The sequence below is a fragment of the Chroicocephalus ridibundus genome, chromosome 3 (assembly GCF_963924245.1).
Source record: "Chroicocephalus ridibundus chromosome 3, bChrRid1.1, whole genome shotgun sequence".
In the NCBI taxonomy this organism is placed as follows: Eukaryota; Metazoa; Chordata; class Aves; order Charadriiformes; family Laridae; genus Chroicocephalus; species Chroicocephalus ridibundus.
Window position 1 is genome coordinate 51888813 of NC_086286.1, and position 20008 is coordinate 51908820.

The following is a 20008-nucleotide window of genomic DNA, read 5'->3' on the forward strand; positions in this document are numbered from 1 at the left end:
ATAAAATAAGACTCGGTATAAAGGCTATAATCTACTGTAGACATAATTGTCTAGGATTCACTGAGGAGCACAATAAACACCTTATCTGTAAAGGAACAGGAGCAGATGTTGCTCGGTGTCCTGTGTTTCGTACAAGATTACTGAGTCCAAGTGGGTTTCTGATTTTCTTTATGTGGCAAAAAAGGCTAGGTGATTATACTGTTGCATCCATTTCTTCTTCAGAATTTTGTCTCCTAGCTACATTAAGGATTTCACTGGCACCGCAACCCAGTAGAGCCAGGTGGTGATTTTGACTATCAGTGTGATGGCATCCACCATATAGAGCATCAAATAGCATTTTTCTTTTATTAGCTTGATATTAAAAAAATGGATTATGCATGTATGAAGTGCGGCATTATATTTTGCTGTTCATTTGTCTTTGTTCAGGTTACTAACTGCAGCTATATTTGAAATGAACATTAAAAGTAGAATAGGAAGAACTCCTTTAGTCTGTGCCCGTCAGGTTTTCTCTGGATGGAAGGTTAACCTCTTCCAGGAGTCCCAAACAGCTTTATGGATGCTCTGAGCATAGGAACAATCTTGTACAATTTGCTCTATGGTAGCCTTTAACTCCTCCGGCTTGTTGGGGATACACTTATGGGAGAGGTCATGAAGTTGCACTGTGCACTTTTCTGTTGATGGCTCCAAGATAGTAAAGATACTTATCTGTCCTCTGGTCTTTTTGTAGGTGTCGTTCTGTAATCACTTATGAGCAAATCTGTCTGTTCGGTGGGACAGTAGGTATGGGTTGGTCTCTCTCCACCTTGTCTGTGTACAGTGTGCAGCAAAGGGGACTGCCGAGTCCACTTATCCTTTGGGATTGGATTGTCTTAGTGGGCCAGAAGGAGACTGTCCCGTGTCTGCTGAGGCTGTCAGGCCTGAAGAGATCAGGGCTTTGGTTTTGCTGCTTACAACACGGAATTATTGAGTTTCACAGTAAATTTCTTTGTGTCATGATTTCAACCTGAAGATGTATATTGTCAGGAAAATATGTATTAGTCTAGGCCAATCGTAATTTTCAGTAAAACCGCTTGGATCATTTTTTATTTTTTAAAAAAATCCTCTACCTGTTAAGATGCCACGTGGATTGCTGTAACAGTTTTCAGCCAGAACAGGAAAATGAAAAATTCCTGGCAGGAACTTGGTAATATCAGTTTGACCTTTTGCATGTTTGCATATAAATTAAAAGAAAAAGTCTTTGTAGAATGGAGGCTAGAGCAGTGAATTTTCTCTAAAACTGGTATTCTCACTACTTTAAAATTCTGGAGGCTTCTGCACAGAAATGGATTAAACAAAAAGAGCTCTTTTTCCACTGCCTTCCTTCGTCATCATGTACCTTTGCTTTCAATAGGGCTTTTGTGAATAAAGTGGCTGAAGATGAGAACCAAGAGCACTTGAAGTAAACATCCCTTTATATGGCTGCAACAGAGCGAAAAAGCTGCAGGGCAGCTGAAAGCCACGTCTCGCAATCTGCAGGCATGTGGTGGTGAGCACTGCAATTGTGCTCGGTTTTAAGTTGTCTTGGCAGTCTCCTAACGTATGTCAGGGGATATAGTGGGCCAAATGCTGCAAGTATTGCGCTAAAGAGTAAAATGGATTTTGAATTCAGAGACAGAAGAAATTGGTGTTTCCTCATATTTGTTTCAGTTTCCCCCATTGTGAAAGTTTGGCATGATGTCTGACACAGCGTTGTGGTTTTGCTTACAGTTTCATGTCCAGGAAGAGCTTGATTTTTCTGCTTTGTGATGGCATATCATGGCAGTAGACAGGCGCAGGGTAAGAATGTCCCTGCAGAAGGATATTTCGATAGTTGGTACAAGTATACATCAGGCCGAAAAGATGAAACGATGTGAGCATCTCACGTTGTCTGTTGGAGACTGTAGAAAATCTGTAGTGAAAAAGGTGGGTCGGTTAAAGGCTAGCCTGGAAATATCCAGTATAACACAGCGTACATCTTCTGAAAAGTGCATATGCTCCACTGAGTGCTAAAGGGGTCATTGAGGGACATGGGAAAGGAGAATTAATCTATATTGGAACTCATCAGCGTAGCCTTCCTTTTACAGTCAGCTGAGAGAAAGGGGCACGTTTACTAAGTCCTGTTTTAGAGGTCTGCTTTTTGTCTGATACAAATCAAAGCCTAAAAAGCACACATTTCTCTGTCAGCTGTACAGAGGTTTAGACAGCTACCTCAGACAGAGACGTATGTTTGGATGAATCCTACTCTAGAAATCCTTCCAGTCTTCAGTAGGCTGTGGATCATCTTTGGCTGAACTGTTGTTGATCCGTTTCTGTATTTGAGCAGATTCATTTAATGGCTCTTTTCCATGCTTATATATATACTTGTTTTATAAATAATAATTAAAATTTAAAAAATTTGTCTGATGCTATTTAGGAATTTGGTGTTACAATGTTGTATGCAAAGCTTTTGATTTTTACATCTGTGATAAGCTCATCAAGATTCCAATCAGCCGAGAACCATCAAACTTAACCACACACATACTTTTGTTATAAAAAACCACATTATATGTTGGAGATATCTGCAAAAGGGCAAGACTAATGCAGCAGTTTGACCTCTTTGAAATGATGGAGTATTCCAAACAATGTTGTAAAGGTGTTTCTTTGCATCCAGATGGATTTTCTGCGTTTTGTTTATTCTTGTTCCTAAAACACACATCCTTTCAATGTAGTCTATATACATAATATATGCTTCTATTTAGTAGTGTATAACATTGTAATTGTAAACAATTTTTGCCTTCACAGAAAAGAGGATGTGTGATAATCAGTTAGCAGCTTATTCCTTGGAGATCCATCGTGTGAATCTTTGAGGGACATGAACTAAACTAGAGGCTTCTTAGTAGTTCCCAAAACCGCAAAAGGTAATGGTCCTTTTCCTGGCCCAGATTTCCAGTAGACTGCTGAAAATCTGTTTAGACAGGTACTTGTGTGTGGTAACGGTCCTTAGGCACTGAAATACGTACTTCTGTGTATAATGACCTGGGTGTCAGCCATCGGCGTAATAAAAGTACACGTCTGAAGAGATAAATATGCAGTTCTAGTATCCCTTGTCAAATATTTGTCCATAAAACTGGAGCCCAGTGTGAGACGAGGTATTGTCAGGTACTTTGTGTAACTTTTTTTTATGTTATCTGTGCGCTTTTTGTATAAGAATTAAAGCTGGAGACTACATACGTAAGCAGAGCCTGGATCCACAGCATTCGTTTGTGTTTTGGCGGCCCAGCTGAGTTACTGGGTAAGGCTGGACCCCCAGGGCCCTTACCAGCTGTACAGCAAAGTCTGGTCCCCGTCCTGCTCTCACCCTTTCTTTTGGGAGCAGTTCTGAGCGTACCGGGGCTGCTTACCGGCTTTCCCATCGGATCGCTCCAAAACGTACATGCGCGCCTTCACTGTCTCTCCTCAGCCCAGGTAGATGGTTAGGTATTTAAGTAGGATTAGGCTGCTGCATAAAAGGGACAAAAGTTGCATTTCAAGCTGTTTAATATTACAGTTATGATAGTTAGCAAAGTCAAAACAATTTTCTCCCAGTCTTCTCTTAGTTTACTTCTCTGTTGGCACAGGCACAAACCACAGTTGCCCTTGTCCTGTAAGTCCGGTGTCCTTTTGGATACCCCCTTTTCTCTCCGCCCTCCCTGTCTTATTCCTCTGTCCATGTTGTTGCTAAATCTTGTCATATTTTCTCTGTGGAATTTCCCTTTTGCCATCTTGTCGCTGCCTCATTCAGCTCCATCACCCTCTCTTCTTCAGTGCCTTTATTGACACTCCAATCTGTGAACAGTAGCATTAAAACTAATTTGTATTTGCCTTGCTTCCATAATGACCTCACATGAGTCTGTTTCCCTATTAATACTCTGCCTGTAAAATGCTACTGAGATAAAGAACCTCATTACAACATGTTTTTTCCTAACATAATAGCAACAGTATTCAGTTTGTGAAGTACAAGCTGGTTGAACCCTTAGCTGATGCTTTATTTAATTAATGGGAGGATGCAAAATGTGCTGGCAGGCCAGTATTCCTCTCGGAGAGAAGATGGTAATTACCAAACCCTACAGGTGATTTGTAAACAGCAGACTGGTATTTTCCCTAAACTGACTAATCTAACACTTCAGTAATGTAATTATCTCTTATTACAACTATTTCTTCACTCTGTCTCACATTTTGAGATGAAACCTGATATTTTTCCTTTAATATGCATATTAAAGATGATTCAGTTCTTTAAAATAACCATGCAAACACACCAGGGCCTTTTTACAGTACTTTCTACTTACTGTGCTGTGGTGCCGTTTACACCTCAATGGTGAGCAGTGTTTTCTTTGGATCAGTTGAGAAACAGTGAGGGAATGGTTGCAATTATGTTTTCCTTAAGCAGTTTATCTTCCTAGTGCAGCTGGAGTTTTTATTTCACGCTGAAATGTACTAGTAAAACACCAGGCACTTTTTTTTTTCCTATCCTGTGAAGGAGCCCAGTACAGCAATAAGGGAACTGGAGCCCTTTATTGAATAGTGTCCTGAACAGATAGACCTTTGTATCTGCTTGCCTTCTTATCTGAGCCTGCTGTCATAGTACCTGAGTGTGTCACAGTGCCCTTATACTCCAGAAAGCCCATGAAAAAGGAAGATGGCCTCACTCGCATTTTACAGATGGAGAGCTGGGACACAGAGGTGTAGGGCAGCTATCTGTACCCTGTAACAGAAATGCATGAACGATGGATTGCCATCCCATCAGGACTGTCATTAGGGCTTCCCCGTGAGGGTTGGTGCACTGCAGCAGCTGCCAGGCAGCTCTGGTGAGCGGGTTGCAGTGGTGGGAGGTGGTGGCACCCCTGGGAGGGTCGGGCAGGAGCCACCCAAGCCCCTCAGGGAGAGTTTGTGAGCAGTGCAGACCAGAGCGCGCAGGGCATGTTACTGAGCTAGGAAGAGGACTTGATCTGTAGTGGAGGGTGAAAACTGAAAGCCTTCTCTATGAAGTGAATATTTAAAAAAAAAAAAAACCAAAACGCGGTGATCTATACTGGCCCCTACTATTGCATGTAGTAGTCATAACCATCTTTAGTGGTGACCTAGCATCATCCTAGGGAAGCAAGAATACTTATCCTTCTAGGAGTAACAACAATTTCTTCTAGATACTGGATCCAGACTTAACTTGCAGTTAGTTCCTTAGTGAATGGGCAGCAAGTGTTCTTTTGCCAGTTTACCACCAGAAACAATCAGTAGTGGACCTTATAACTCTTCTGAGATCTAAAGGCCAAAGGCACACATGTAAACCATACTGAGTAGGATGTTGGTGAAAATGTTCCTGCTCTTATTTATTGTATAGCTGAGTTCTTTGTCGTTTAGTGGTGTGACTCATTTTGAGACTGTTTCTGTTAAAGTTCACAAATGTATTTGAGTATTTGTAGAGTGCTGCTGTATGAGTAAGGCTGGCCAACTGTTTGTATTTTTTTGTGACCAGATGGTTCTGCTTTTGTTCTGCTTTTTTTTAACCCCTTGCTTCAATAGTTTGGGGTTTTTTATAAGCTCTTTCTGCTCACCACTCCACATAAACCTTTACACTTTGCACCATAATTAGCGTGAAAATTAGAGGTACACTGGCTAATGATTTGTGTCCAGAGTTGGAAGTTAAATCAAGAATTGGTGTTTCCCTCTATTTCATTTATATCTGAACTTGGAATGGGAAGATGGTTCTCCTCATAGGTCTTCACAGTCATTGTGTTGTGTATATATATTTGTCCTAGTCAGGAACTGAGTCTGGAAAGATGCTATAGTCATCAGATAAAGAGCACCAATCTTCAAGACCAAGATGTCTCAATCTGAGCTAAAGGAGAATCCATTGTAGGCCACCTGAATTACATATTATTGGATACATTTCAGATGTTTTGTCTATCCATTACCGTAGTATGAGATAGTTCCACAATTTTTTCTGTGTTAGTTCTCACAGTACTCCCCCAAGATAATAAAAAGCAACTATCCATGTTTTTCAGGCTGGGAAAGGAGCAGAAATAATGCCTAATTTACCAGAGCTGCAAAATCCTGATGTCTGAAGCACTCTTGACACCTTAGAGTGTTGTTTAAGTGCCTGGATGTTTCAAGTATCTAAGTTCTTTTGAAAAACATTTAATTTCAATAGTTCTGTTAAAATTTCCAGGGCATGTATCTGCAAACATCTCTCGTGTAATGCCGTTAAAAATCTGGTCACAATATGACTCTAAGTGTTTTTCAAAATTTTACAGTAAACATGAATTCATCTCATGCCATTGCAAAAGGCCCTGTCCCAGCAAGTTATCTTAGGCATAAGTTTATCTTATTCATAGTCAGCAGAGAGGAGTGTGACTTCATCTGATCTCTTTTTGTCATGAAGTGCCTACTTCTCTCTATGGACTGCAAAGTAAGATTAGACAACTAGTTCAAAACATTGTCTCCTCTACTATAAATCTACTTAGCTGAGTCCAACGCTTAAGTGATTTATCAAAGATACATAAGAAATCTGGTAGCATAAAGGATTGAGCTAAAATATCCCAAATACTTAAAACTTCAGTCTCACGGACTTCACCAATTTGTCCAGTAGATTGTATCCGCTTCTTTTGCTCTCTGTGATTCCTCTCTTCGCATTTTGTTTGTTTGATTTCAGCTGAACCTTAACTGTAGAGAGAGGCATTAGGAAGAAAGAAAAAAATATAGGATAAAAAGTTAGAGCTGGAGATGCGTGCTAAAGAAAGCGTAATAGGTTTTCTCTTTGGAAAAAGCACTGCTGGATTTAGCAGGGACTAATAGTGTTGCATTCCACAGAAATTGCTCTAAGGTTTTTGTTTTCCACTAGTTTTTGACCTGCTTGGTGGAATTACGTATCCAAGATAACACTTTCTATTCACATTTGTGAAAGGTCTGGGAAAGAAATCCCAAACTCTCTAAAAATTATTGCGCATTATTTAACTCTATATGACCTTTTGAGAAGGTAGGTGACCTTATGCTCGAAGGCCAAATACAGACTTGGCACAACAGCCAGTGAATTCACCATAAGTTCCATATACTTCTCTAAGGGCTCAATAAGTCCAATCCGTTGTTGCTAAAGCAAATGTTAATTTGGCAGTAGAGGACAAAACAACCAGACCCATTTATGGTATTATTGCTCAGTTTACATCTATCCAGACCACAGCAGAAGCCAGAACTTGGATTACAAACCATTTATAATGGAAGATTTCTTTTTCAAATTTTACTCCAGCTGCTGAAGACTGGCTTGGGAAGAGGCTAATGAAAATGCTCCTATATATGTTTTTTTTTTTAAATGTGGATACTTGTCCTCAAAGAACTGAGCACAGGCCAGAAATTAATTTCCTGCACCAGGCAGCATTTCAATAACCTATTATGTCTTCACAAAAATTAGTCTCCTACGGGTTGAACCAAATTAGAACCTGTGAAACAGAGGTGGAAACCTGACCTCATCTTTATCAGACATATCCTGTCCTAACTATTCCCGTATCAGAGATTTAAACATGCTTTCCTAATGTACCATGTTATTTTGGAATGTTGTGTTGCCTGTGATACTTTAATGTTAAATAGTTGTGATGTGGGTGTATATTAGGTGGTAACCAGCCAAATAGCAAGACCAGTAACAAAATAAAGTCTGTATCTTAAGCACATGCTATAGACGAATAACAATTCTCTCAAACGACAAGTTGTGTTTAGAGTTGCAATTATTTCTTATTTCCTCTTGCCACATTTTCATTTATTTTTGCATTGACCTCAGTCCCTAAAACATGAAAGACCAACTTATCTGAAGACTGGAGAACCTGCACATCAAAACTTCACGTACTTTTATTGGAAAATAAAGCTTACCCTTCCTTATGGCCACATCTGCATGGCAGTCCTGATCCTGTGCTAGTGGGGAGAGGGCCAGGCAAGGAATAAAAATAAGAATCCTGTCCTACTGATTTTGCAAAACAATAATCATCTTATATTAGCACCGTAACTTTTTCCCCTGTGATATGGTTGCATAAAATTTTCCGTCACTAAAAGCAACTGATTCTGGAATGACCTCCTCTCCAGATGTTTTAGACCATATTAGGAAGTCTTGGTGAGGAAAGGTTTTGCATGTGGTTGAAATATATTGGGCATAATGAAGGTGGTCTCTGGATTTGAGGATGACCTTAGCTCTGCTCCTTCAGAAACCTGTTGGGGAGGAAGCAGACAAGGCTCCAAAAGCGGTTAAACTTTTCAGTTTTCTGGGAAGTATTCTTTCCATAATGTTTGCTGAAAACCTGTGGGTCAAGAAAGATAAGAGGCTGTACAGCTGAAGAGAAAAGAGCTACTCTCCAGGAAGGCCTGCCCTTTCGCGTGTACGTTTTGTACCCTGTTCCTAGGTCTATACCCCTATGCTTCCTGATCCTACTCAGACACATGACAGCAAGTTGGGAAGTATTGTTGCATTTGGAAGAGTTTTCTGTGGTTGCTCTCCAGCAGCCACTGAGCATTAGTGCATCTCTTTCTCCAAGATCTACTTGAGGAAATCTTGGAAGTGAGCTGAGAACAGTGCTAGAGGGAGCAGCTGGTAGCTAGAGGAAGCACCAAAACAGATGTGTCTCTGCCATCCACAGTCACAGGGCAAAGAACAGAGGCTCTGTTCTCTGATGTCCCAAAGGAAAGGAGATCAAAATGGCCTTTCCATTCAAATACTGGCTTGTGTGTCCAAAACTTCGCCAACTTGGGGGGCCTGAGGGAAAACCTTTAAGTGAATAACACAACACAGAATCAGGCCCTGAATAGCTCCTTTTTTATTAGCACGGGGAAGTGCTTTCCATTCCTCTTTCAACATGTATTCCAGTTCATTGCCCCCTCTCCCCTAGTCTATGCTGTTCCACCGTGTGCTGTCTCCAGGCCGCCAAGAACATCCATCTCACTTTTGTCACAGGATGATGCTTTTTGTGCAAACATAAATATTTAGAGAAGTTTACAAAAGATTAAACTTCATCAAGTCAAGCATTCCTGCTAATGCAGTGTCGGGACAAGTCAGCAGGGAGCAAGAGCCTGGGCTGCTGTGCACAGCTGTTTCAAGACCAAACTGTGGAACAGTCATCTTTGACTCCACCAACTTCGCTGATCAAAACCATTTTGTAAGTTGGCTCGTGTTTTTTTCCAGAGCGAAATCCTCTCCATCAAAACAGCTTCTTCAGTGTTCAGTGTGCAGGCTTCATCTCTATTGTGAATCTCTTGCCTCAGTTTTATCGTTGTAATGCAAATTCCTAATGCAGATATGCTGCACTTGCTGGACCAGTGAAAAAAATCCATGTTAGAGAAGTCCCTAAGATGTAACTCAGAGCAAAAATAGTTGGGAGATCTGCCCACAGTGCTTGTGCTCTGATAGTCTGGGTTTCACTCTGATCATCAGTACCTAAGTAAAATTATGCCATGTTTAATACAGGGAGACTTCAAAAGATGTCATAAATGATAGGGCAAAATCGCAAGTAAATAAGAATATTAAAAGGGAAATGTAAAACTGTTGGGTTGCTGGTTTTTTGTTTGTTTCTAGTAAGGTAAAGCAAACAAACAGAAGTCATTCTAGAATTCACGCAACAAAATAAGTAATAAGAATATAAAAATACAGGCAAGGGAAATGGAGGCATGTGTGCAAACATATCAGCATGTATTTCCTTTCAGGGGCTGTGTCCATCTTCAGTCTCAAGTATTAACAGTTTGGCTTTTTGCTCCAGTGGGAAGTGGATTTGTCATACCAGCTAAAATACTATCTACCTCTTCCATAGCTCACAAGTAATGCCACTGTAGTGATGGTTGGTGAAAAAAGAGCTGTCTGGCATGCTTTTCTTCAGTGCTGCTTTGCTGCCCCTTTCTAGTGAGGATACCACAGGAAATCCACAGGAAATCCCGCCTTCCTAGAAAAACATCCTGCTTCCTTCTAAGGGCCTGTGGAGCAGGCAGCTCGACATGACTGTGGGCATTTCTGAGCTGGGCAAATGGAGAGAGAACAATCTGCCAGGAAGTGGCTCAAGCCTCATTGTTTGAGACACTGAGAACCAGAATGGACAAAAACCAGCTGGCCTGATCGAGTGTCGATGACACTTTGTGCAGGAGTGTTGAACCAGATGGCCCCCAGAAGCCCCTTCTAACCAACATTTCTGTATTTCTATGAAGTCACATAATCTAACAGGTTTTTTTCCGTCTTTAAAATCTGTCCTTCTCTGATAAATACTGCTAGGCCTTGTATTTGGTCCCATTGTTTTTAAATAATCTTTTTCTGAGATTTCAATTAAAGATGCATGTAATTAAAGCATCAGTATTATTACAAGTTATGAATTAATTATGCTATTCTTTGGGAATGCTAGAGTATATCAAGCATTCTTCCAGCAAGCTGAATTATCATCACTTTAATACTTCCAGTATATTCCTGTAACTGAACCCATTTCATGAACCTAAAGAGGTTATATTAAATTTAATAATACAATGAGAAGTATGCTTAAGGTTGTAGGCCAGTGACTTCAATGACTAATGTGAATGGATAAATTGAAATTCACTCATCATTTAAACTTGCAAATGTAGCTGAAATGACTCCATGGTTCAGGCTGAAATATGATCCAACTGAACTAAAAAGGGTTTTGCTCTTTCCTTAAAGTGGTAGATCTCACCCACAGTTTTTGAAATCAAGATGTCGGCTCAAAGGAGAAGTAAATCTGAGGAAGATATCTGCTGTACATAAAATTGGGGTTAGTTTCTTTTTTGCAGAGCTTTGTCTCCCAAATACATAGCAAAATTTGGATCCACCTCCTGCTTCACGTGGTTCCAGTGGATGGTGCTTCTGTGCAAAACGGAGGCAGGCAAAATACGAAACAGTGACTGGGTGCCCTCAACCTGCACTGACGTGAGAAAACGTCACGCAGTTTTTTCATCATATGGTAGTTGTTGGGGGGCATCCACACACTACAGAAGCCGATCCTCCCAAACTCTGCCTGTGCTCAGTGGAGAGCAAACTGCCAAGCACGTGAGGTCTGGTGTAGAGAGTTGAGGGCTGAGTGATTCGGGGCAGCAGGAGCCTGACTCCATGGGGAGTCATTTTTAGCCTTAGTGAGTAACCGCTGAATAAGATGGGTGGTGAGCCCTGCAGTCCAACTACTTTACCTAAGCTGTAGTGTGGCAGGGCAAGCTAAGCTTGAAATAATGTTCTTACCAGCGTGCGAGTCTCTCGGCTGCAGGCAGTGGACATAAAGATGCACATCCCTCGGTACGAAAGCTCTTCATGTCAGAACTTGGTGGAGCCTTTGATAACAGCATGTAGGTCATTTCTGGGTTCATTAGGAAAGAGATGTATCTGTTACACAGAAATGCAGCGTATCAAATTTGTATTGGTTTACTATTGTTTCTCTCACCTAGAAAAAATTGAAAAAAAATAGTGTTTTTAATATCAGAAAGATATTCTGTCTCCCACAGCAATTAAAGACAGAAAAACAAGAGGAGAGATCCTGGCAGTTATGTACTTAGAAAGCACTTAAATCTCTCTGTGAAAACTGGTCATTGGTTTCAAGCATTTCCTTTTGGGCAAACCTTAAACTAGAGGAATTACGATCAGAAAAGAATGAGTTGCTGTCAGCTGATGATTATTTTCCGTGATTCTGGTAGCATGCACAAAGTAGAGGAAGCTTTCCAAACCAAGAAGAGGATATAGTCCCTGTTCCAAAGCACGTGAGCGTAAAGAGGCGCAGGGTAGGGAAGAGCAGGGATGGAGCTACAGTATAGAGAGTAATACGGGTAATGCTAGCCACGCATCAGATTAATTACAGCTGGTAGAAAGTGATAGCTTTTTTTTCTGGAGAAGAAGGGAATAAAATTTATTCTTGTTTAGTAAACGAATGTGGTTTGGCCAAATGTTTTCTATGAATGCACTTTCATTTTAGGATGCTATTTCTATCTTCCCGGTATTCATTTTTAAGAATGGAAAACAAATATTATACTTCCATGTTTTATCAAGATACTTTTTTGGGGGAAAAAGGACAATTGCAGCAAAATTGGATTTTAAAATAATGTTTATGAGATTCCAATTATTTCTGTTGGGTGCAAAAACATTCGAACCTATTCCTAAGTAAGCAATTGCCTTAGTCCTGGGAGATGAAACAAAAAGGCTTTGTACTCAAAATCCACATTTTAGAGAAGTTAGAACAAATAGTTTGAATAGAAAAGAAGTTCAAAATTAGGTGTACAAAACACTACAGAAATAAAAAGGTGTGTATGTATTATCTTCCCTCACCACTATGTCCTTGAAGAGCAGGTTTTTTCTTCTAGGCTTCTTTTCAGCCCAATGACTTTCTGGGTTGCTGCAAACTCTGTGTAGCCCCTTTGGGTCTCACATGACCCAGTTGCTCTCTTTTTAGAGGAAGATGCCATAATAACATAAAACAAACAACTAAACCAAATGCCATATGTCACAGCTTGCAAGACGAAAGTCCTAGTTCAACTGGTGTTTTTGAAGAATGTGCAATGGAAATGTTTTAACAAAAGAACCTGGAAAATCTAAAGTGTTTGAAGCTAATTCCTGCAAGCAAAGAAGTGTGTGTTATTATTCCTTCCACCACCACCCTATTTTCACATCTAAATCATTAATTTGTTCTCTATTTAGAAGGTTACTGTTAGTAACTTTCCATTCTTGGAGGTAAATAGAGAGAGCCACTTTTAGTAATGCCTTTTCTGTATTGCCTACTCATAAGGAGAATTGCTGCTTGAGAGTAAGGGTGCTTTTTAACTTGGATTTAAACGATGCTTTGAAGGAGAATGAGAAAGTATGTGGAGGGAAGTGTGCTGAAGCATCTATAGCATGGGTTTGAGCCCATGCCGCTCTGCTAGCAACGTCTGCGATGTGCACACCAAGCTCTGCAAGTGTATTTCTGTGTTTCAGCTTGCATATTGTCTTTACCTGGTCGTATCTTGAGGCTCAATAAACAGAAGCAACAGGCCTGGGTCTCTTGACATTACCCTCCCCAGCCAGTAACAGGCATGTGGAATATTTGGACAAGCATTTGTTTCTATTTTCAAAATTTCATGTGTGATTGTAGCATCTCAGAGGATGAGATTTTAATAAACAATATGTTTCCTTAGGATAACAGCTCTGATTTGGGGATTTTGTTTTTTGTTGTTTCCTTTGCAGGAAGACGGTATCGTGAAGGAAATAGACATCAGTCATCATGTGAAGGAAGGTTTTGAAAAAGCAGATCCTTCTCAGTTTGAGCTGCTGAAAGTATTAGGACAAGGTTCATATGGAAAGGTAATTTTTAATGCCATCTAATCACCTAGAGCAACACCGAAAATGTCATGTCCTTTCTTTGAGTTCATATACACTGGTAACATTGTTCATATATATAAATTACATTGTAAAGGCAGAGAAGCAAACCCAAACCCCTTCTATCTTCATTTTAATAACACTTTCGTCTTTTAGCTGGATTCCTGTATATAAAACAGTTTAGAAAACAGTGCTTATGGCTGTGGACCTGGACTAATGAGCACAAGAGAGCATTAGTAAGCATCGCTGTTTATAAAATTAGATCCCTCTCCCTCTTTCTGATCTACCCACCAGGGAGGTGAGTGCACTACTGCTGCGTAGTTGGAGGATGTAAATAGGGACATTCAAAGGCTTAAAGAAGTTAGCTGCCCAATTCCTGCTGAGGACAGATGGGATCCTAAGCACATTTCAAAGTCACAGACTGCTCTTTAGGTCACACACAGAGGCCTGTACGCTTTGCTGAGAGGATCATCGTGGTGAGAGCAGGAGGGGTGGGGGGGAGGAATACCTACCTGTATGACTACAAGCTAATTTGAGTAGGAACAATGTTTTTATCTGAAGTCCAAGGCTTTTCTTAATCCCAAAGGCAATTCTCCTTGAGCAGGATGTGTCAGTTGGAAATGAGAATAGGAAGGAAATACGGAGAGAAATAGGGAGGAGTCATTTCAGTCTTAAACTCTTTCCATGGTTTAAATAAATAAGACTTTGAAAGCAGTGGAACAGTGAGCCTAATTTAAACCAAACAGATGACACCAAACTGAGTGGTGCAGTTGACGCACCTGAGGGATGGGATGCTATCCAGAGGGACCTGGACAAGCTTGAGAAGTGGGCCTATGTGAACTGCATGGGGTTCAACAAGGCAAAGTGCGGGGTCCTCCACCTGGGTTGGGGCAACCCCTGGTGTCAATACAGGCTGGGGGGTGAAGGGATTGAGAGTAGCCCTGCTGAGAAGGACTCGGGGGTACTGGTGGAGGAAAAGCTGGACATGAGCTGGCAATGTGTGCTCACAGCCCAGAAAACCAACCGCATCCTGGGCTGCATCAAATGAAGCATGGGCAGGAGGTCGAGGGAGGTGATTCTGCCCCTCTGCTCCTCTCTCGTGGGACCCCACCTGGAGTACTGTGTCCAGCGCTGGAGCCCTCAGGACAGGAAGCACATGGACCTGTTGGAGCAGGTCCAGAGGAGGGGCACGAAGATGATCAGAAGGCTAGAGCACCTCTCCTGTGAGGACAGGCTTGAGAGAGTTGGGGTTGTTCAGCCTGGAGAAGAGAAGGCTCCGGGGAGATCTTATTGCAGCTTGTAAGAAAGATGGGGACAGGCTTTCTAGCAGGGCCTGCTGTGACAGGACAAGGGGTAATGGTTTTAAACTAAAAGAGGGAAGGTTTAGACTAGTTATAAGGACGAAATGTTTTACAATGCAGGTGGTGAAACACTGGCACAGGTTGCCCAGAGAGGTGGTAGATGCCTCATGCCTGGAAACATTCAAGGTCAGGTTGGATGGAGCTCGGAGCAACCTGATCTAGTTAAAGGTGTCCCTGCTCATTGCAGGGCAGGTTGGACTAGATGACCTTTAAAGGTCCCTTCCAACCCAAACTATTCTATCATTCTATGGAAGTCCTTAGCCTTTTAAGTATATTATTTCGTGGGGTTTTAAAAAAGTATTTCCCAACCTTCAACTGTGGATCATTCTAGCTAACTTGAGGAACTGACTGACACCTAAAATCTGCTGAGGTAACCAGCACAAAGCTGAGCACCGTGACAGTGAACCAGGGCCTTTAGTTTTATTCCTGAAAAAAAAGCTATATTCGGAGTATTTGTCAACTTCCTGGCTATTCCAGAATTATATTGATAAACAAGTCTGTTAGAAGTTTCCTGAGATGAGAGAAATCAGGAAAGTTAACATTCACTACCAAGTTTTGATCTAGAAAATTGCTTGAGAGCACAATAATGATATTTGCATTTTAAATATTAAAGAAATATGAAAAATCAAACAACTCAAAATTAGATTTACTGTATGATTCAATACAAGAAGGAGAAGAACAAGAGAAGAAAATCTGTTTTGCAAAAGTAACAGAGGCAGAATGGCCAGTTTTCAGATTCATGCAGTAAAGAGTTTAGAAATGGTTCACTGGCTGTCTTAGATGGTGCTGTTGTATTTTATTATTAACTGTCCAAGCTGAACTTCTAACTTTAAATGTTTTAGAAGCAAAATGCCTAGTGTCTGCCACCACTTCCCAAAAGGAGATCTGATTTCTGGGACATGCACCACCCAGTTAACTGGGGGATCTGAGTGTGAGTGTGGGCATCATACCTGTTTGGAGCTGTGTGCCATTACAAATCACTTTCCGTATCTTATGTGAAAGAGGTCAGTAAACTCACCAGAGCAGCAAAGACACAGGAGAGGGAAGTCTTCTCTGTGTTTCTTATGCACTCCCCAACCACATAAATTTTCATCACCTTGGTATTTCAGCTAATTGTTCAAATCCATAAGTCTCTGGGAATGCAAACCCATTGGTTTTCAAGTTGTTCACCCAAGGACTAAGTAATTTCTTGCAGGATGAGAGAAGATGCCTTTGGTGTCAGAGGAAGCGATCTCAACACTCTTGAAAATCACAACACTTGCTTAGCTTTCTAGGTTGGGATTTGGGTGATACACCCGTTGCTCTAGCTAAGGGAGTTTTCCTAGTTGAGGTATTGATAACCTGAGGTGTTTGCACATATATCAAGCTAGAAAATTGAAAGTCATTTTCAGCCACGTGCCTGTGCTATTCTGGCAAACTAGTATAGTATAGCTCCTATTATCAGGCAAGTAGGCACTCCAGGACCACTTGGTGGTTTCAAGAACAACGTGACTTCGCCTTTAAGAATAATCAAGAGGGTGGCATCATTTTGCAATAAAGTGCATTTTCATTTGTTCTGTTTCCTTTTTGGTTTGGTGATTATTTTGATGTCCTCTGAAACAGCACACAGTGTTCTTGACTCATCTGTTTCAGAGGGAATGCAGACAAGTGCCCTATCCTGTGCTACAGGGAACAGCTGATTAGTGACTAGTATTAAAAATTGATAATTTTGCTTATTACAGCAATATGGGTATTACAAGCTTTGCAAGATTACACGACAGATATTTCTAGAACTGCAGCCTAATATTTGTGCAGACGCAGCATGCTGTGCTGTTCTATGTGCAGTACAGCTTAAAATCATTATCTTAAGGGTTTGTGGTTTTGCTTTTTTGGATAAAGATTCCGTAACCATTTTTACAGAATAATAATACAGCTGAAAATGTAGTGTTTAGGCAAGCTTACTTTTGACTTTCTTCTCCCTTTCAATGTAATGCGAAAGTTAAATCCTTTACTTGAGCTGGATAGAAAAATATCCCAACATTTCTGTCTAGCTGAACTTCTAAATGAATTGACTTCCTGTTAATGCTGGAGCAGCTGAGCTTAATTTATCATGAATGTTAATGAAAAACACTTCAGAAAGTCTTACGTGTTCCTGTTGCATCCAAATGTCATCATTTGTTCCCACAGTTGTGAGTACCAGAGGTGTTTGTATGTTCATCGAACTAGGAAACAGGAGATGGCAACAAGGAACATGTGCCCAAGCTCGGCTAGTCAGGGCAGCTCGGGTGAGGAACTGCGCATATCTCATATGCACAGGAAACATCTTGAGAAAGAAAGTCTAACCAAAACCATATCAGATCGTATTGTAGAAGCGTTGTAGTTGTGATGTTGTACACATGTAAGAGCCCTGGTTTAGGTGTTCAGAGAGAAATTAGCCTTTTCTTTTTTTTTTTTTTTCCCCCAGCTTCTCTAGCTGGTCGTTGAAAGTTGTTTTCTCTTCCCACAAACCTTTGCTCAAAGGGTGCTTCAGAAAATCATAATCTGTTTACAGGTATTATTTTTTGCAGGAGGAAGAGTCTTTCGACTTGCAAATAATGTGCGAGAAACACACTTCCTCTGCTCTTTTTTTGTCCTTTTACATTTTGGGTGCAGGCAGTTAAGAAAGCTGCATGGTTCCTGAACAGCCAAAGAATAAAATAATTGCCGCAGATTTTTGTAATCCAACTCGATTTTCATTGGTTACATAATTTTAGCTAGCCTTTGATAATCTATATCGGTACCAGTATATCGTGTGTACGTGGCCTTGTATTTCTTTTGTCTTTGGCTTTACTTCCTGCTTCTGTCCAGGAACAAAAGTGCTGAAATGAGAGAGAGACGCTCTTGGCTCGTATTTCTGACCTTAGCAGACAGAGCGAGTCCTAGGAATCAGCTAAAAGTTTCCTTTATCGTATTTTCAATGATTAAAACGCTGCGAGTCTTCTAAAAAGACCAAACTAAATGACTGATTCCTTTTTTCACTCCCCCTCCGGTGCTCAGATGCGCTCAGGGGCAGATAAGAAATATTTGCATGGAGTACAACAAAAAAAAGATCACCATTTTGGCTACAACTTTATTTTATTTCAATGACAAATTGACACTGTGAGACTATGTAGCATAAGTAACTATAACAGGGAAAACTGTCTTTGGTATCATAACCTATTTATTAATCAAAATAGTCCTACTTTTTGTTAAGTATGCACAACCAGATTTTCAGCTGTATGACATGTTTGCTTCAGTTATATCTTAGGCTAGTCACCATTCGTGACTTACTGCATAAATTAAACCAAATTGTTTTTTCTCCTTAATTTAATTGATGACAATAATTTTAAGACACTACACATTCCTAAGCACAAATGAGACATAACTTTTTTTTCTGTGAAGCTGGTCAGAATATGAAGAAGTGTGCCCACACTCATTATGACTATTCACCCATCTTTAATTGAATGTGTAAGAGTAATCAATAATGCCAAACGTATTTTCTTTATGAAGGAGTAAAGGCTTAAAAATAAAGCTTTCTAGAGCTAGTTCAACCAACTGCAAGCGAAATAGATAACAAGTACTTTCAGCTAATACTTTTCATTAGAATTCCTGAATCTATTCCTTTATCAAATGTGGCAACGCTTGTAACTGGAAGTTCAGTACTGATCTACACAAAATGCCTGCTTTTTACAGGTATTTCTAGTGCGGAAGATCAAAGGATCTGATGCGGGTCAGCTTTATGCCATGAAGGTACTTAAGAAAGCAACTCTGAAAGGTAAGGACTGGGACAGTGGCTGCAGTCTCTATTTCTGTGCTACTTTGTCATTTACTTGTCATTTTTTGCATTGCTGCTGTCTGGTGGTATCTAAGAGCACACACATATGTTTCTGCCACCCTCCAAAATTCTGCCATGCTGTAGTGAATGTTATAAAAAAGTGTACATAAAAAAATGTTACCTATATATGGCGTGGGAGCAGGAAAACAGGGCTTCGGAGTTTTCTAGCTGCATGCTTTCATCACTTTCTTGGTGTTATTTATAGGACTTCTATTGAGCATATATTAATTTCTGTTGCAGTGGCAGTATCTGTCTGTTGCTGAAATAAACCGAAATAAGTATTTTTAAATAAGGATATTGCTGAAGTAAAGCTATTCCTACTATGCAAAAAGGCCTTCCATATGCTGCTTCTCACTATATGTCTTAAAATTCCTGGGACCATATTTTCAAGTGCGACGAGTCATGCTGTGGTTGTTGAGATCGTGCTGTTTCCTAGCTCAGGACCATTCAGTACCTGGTCTCCAGTAGGCTGGGGTCAAACGACTGATGTTTGAAGCTGGTCGTCCTCTTCTGGGGCCATTGGCTGCTACAGCCTAACTCAGGCCAGAAAGAAAGTAAAGCACAGGACTGAAAAGCAAGCAAAGTAAGTTCCGTCTCAGATGAAGCCCCTATTGCTTGTCCCTCCAAAGAGCTAGGAAGATTCAGTCATCTTCTTGTTTCCCTGTCCTAGAACTGTACTTTGTTTTTTCCCCTCAAAAGCCTGATGCTTTTTGCAATTAAGGCGGACAGCGTTCATTTTGCTCAGAGCAGGTCTTTCGGTCTTTCTTGGACAAGGTGGGTTTACGCAATGCAGTATAGTGCCTAAATTTCTATCTAACGTGAAAAGAGATCATTTTGAGATAGTTCTGATGACATCAAAATCCAAAATGCTTTAATGTTGAGGCATTCCCAACATGCCTCAATTTGGGAAACCAAAAGAAGAATAAAGCTACCTGTAATTGCAAGAGTTACAGCAGGTGGTAGCAGGCAGGCACAGCACCTCTTCGGAGTGCCAGTCAAAATGGGGAAGTGGCAAACCATGTATTTACACAGCTCTTTCCCCTAAGAAGGCCTTTTCAAAGAAACGTTAGTTTGAAGCGATGCTGGCGTGCTGATCTTTTTGTTTGGAATGTAGATGGGAAAGTTTGTTCTGGCAGAACAGCATGGTGTAAATAAACACTTAAATAGTACTACAGCAATACATTAAAAGTAAAAGATCAGGCCTGTGTACACAATACATATAATAGAGTGGTTCCCTGACTTCTCAACCAAGAGCAGGACGGTGAAGTGCACAGACTGAGCTGAACTGAACTCTCAGAGCCTTCCCCACCAGGGGAAAGCCATCTCCTGCTGGGCACAGTGTCTGAGGAAGGACTGTGTCACCCCTCTGATGTCAACATGTACCAGAGACTTATTTCTGCTTATTTTGACAACCCAGAACTTTTCACCCAAGGTGAAAATTGGGTATTCCTTCTTTTTCTATGTAACTCTGAGGTATGTTGAGCAGAA

General features: G+C 40.7%; 1 protein-coding gene across 5 annotated transcripts in view; it reads left to right on the forward strand.

Annotated features, from left to right (window-relative positions):
• RPS6KA2 (ribosomal protein S6 kinase A2) overlaps window positions 1-20008 on the forward strand; it is a 315972-nt gene that overhangs the window by 192800 nt on the left and 103164 nt on the right. For all 5 annotated transcript variants that reach the window (XM_063329165.1, XM_063329167.1, XM_063329164.1 and 2 more), the window contains 2 exons: window positions 13196-13312; window positions 18379-18460. In XM_063329165.1, the coding sequence (XP_063185235.1) occupies window positions 13196-13312; window positions 18379-18460 (199 nt within the window). The remainder of the gene's footprint in view (window positions 1-13195; window positions 13313-18378; window positions 18461-20008) is intronic.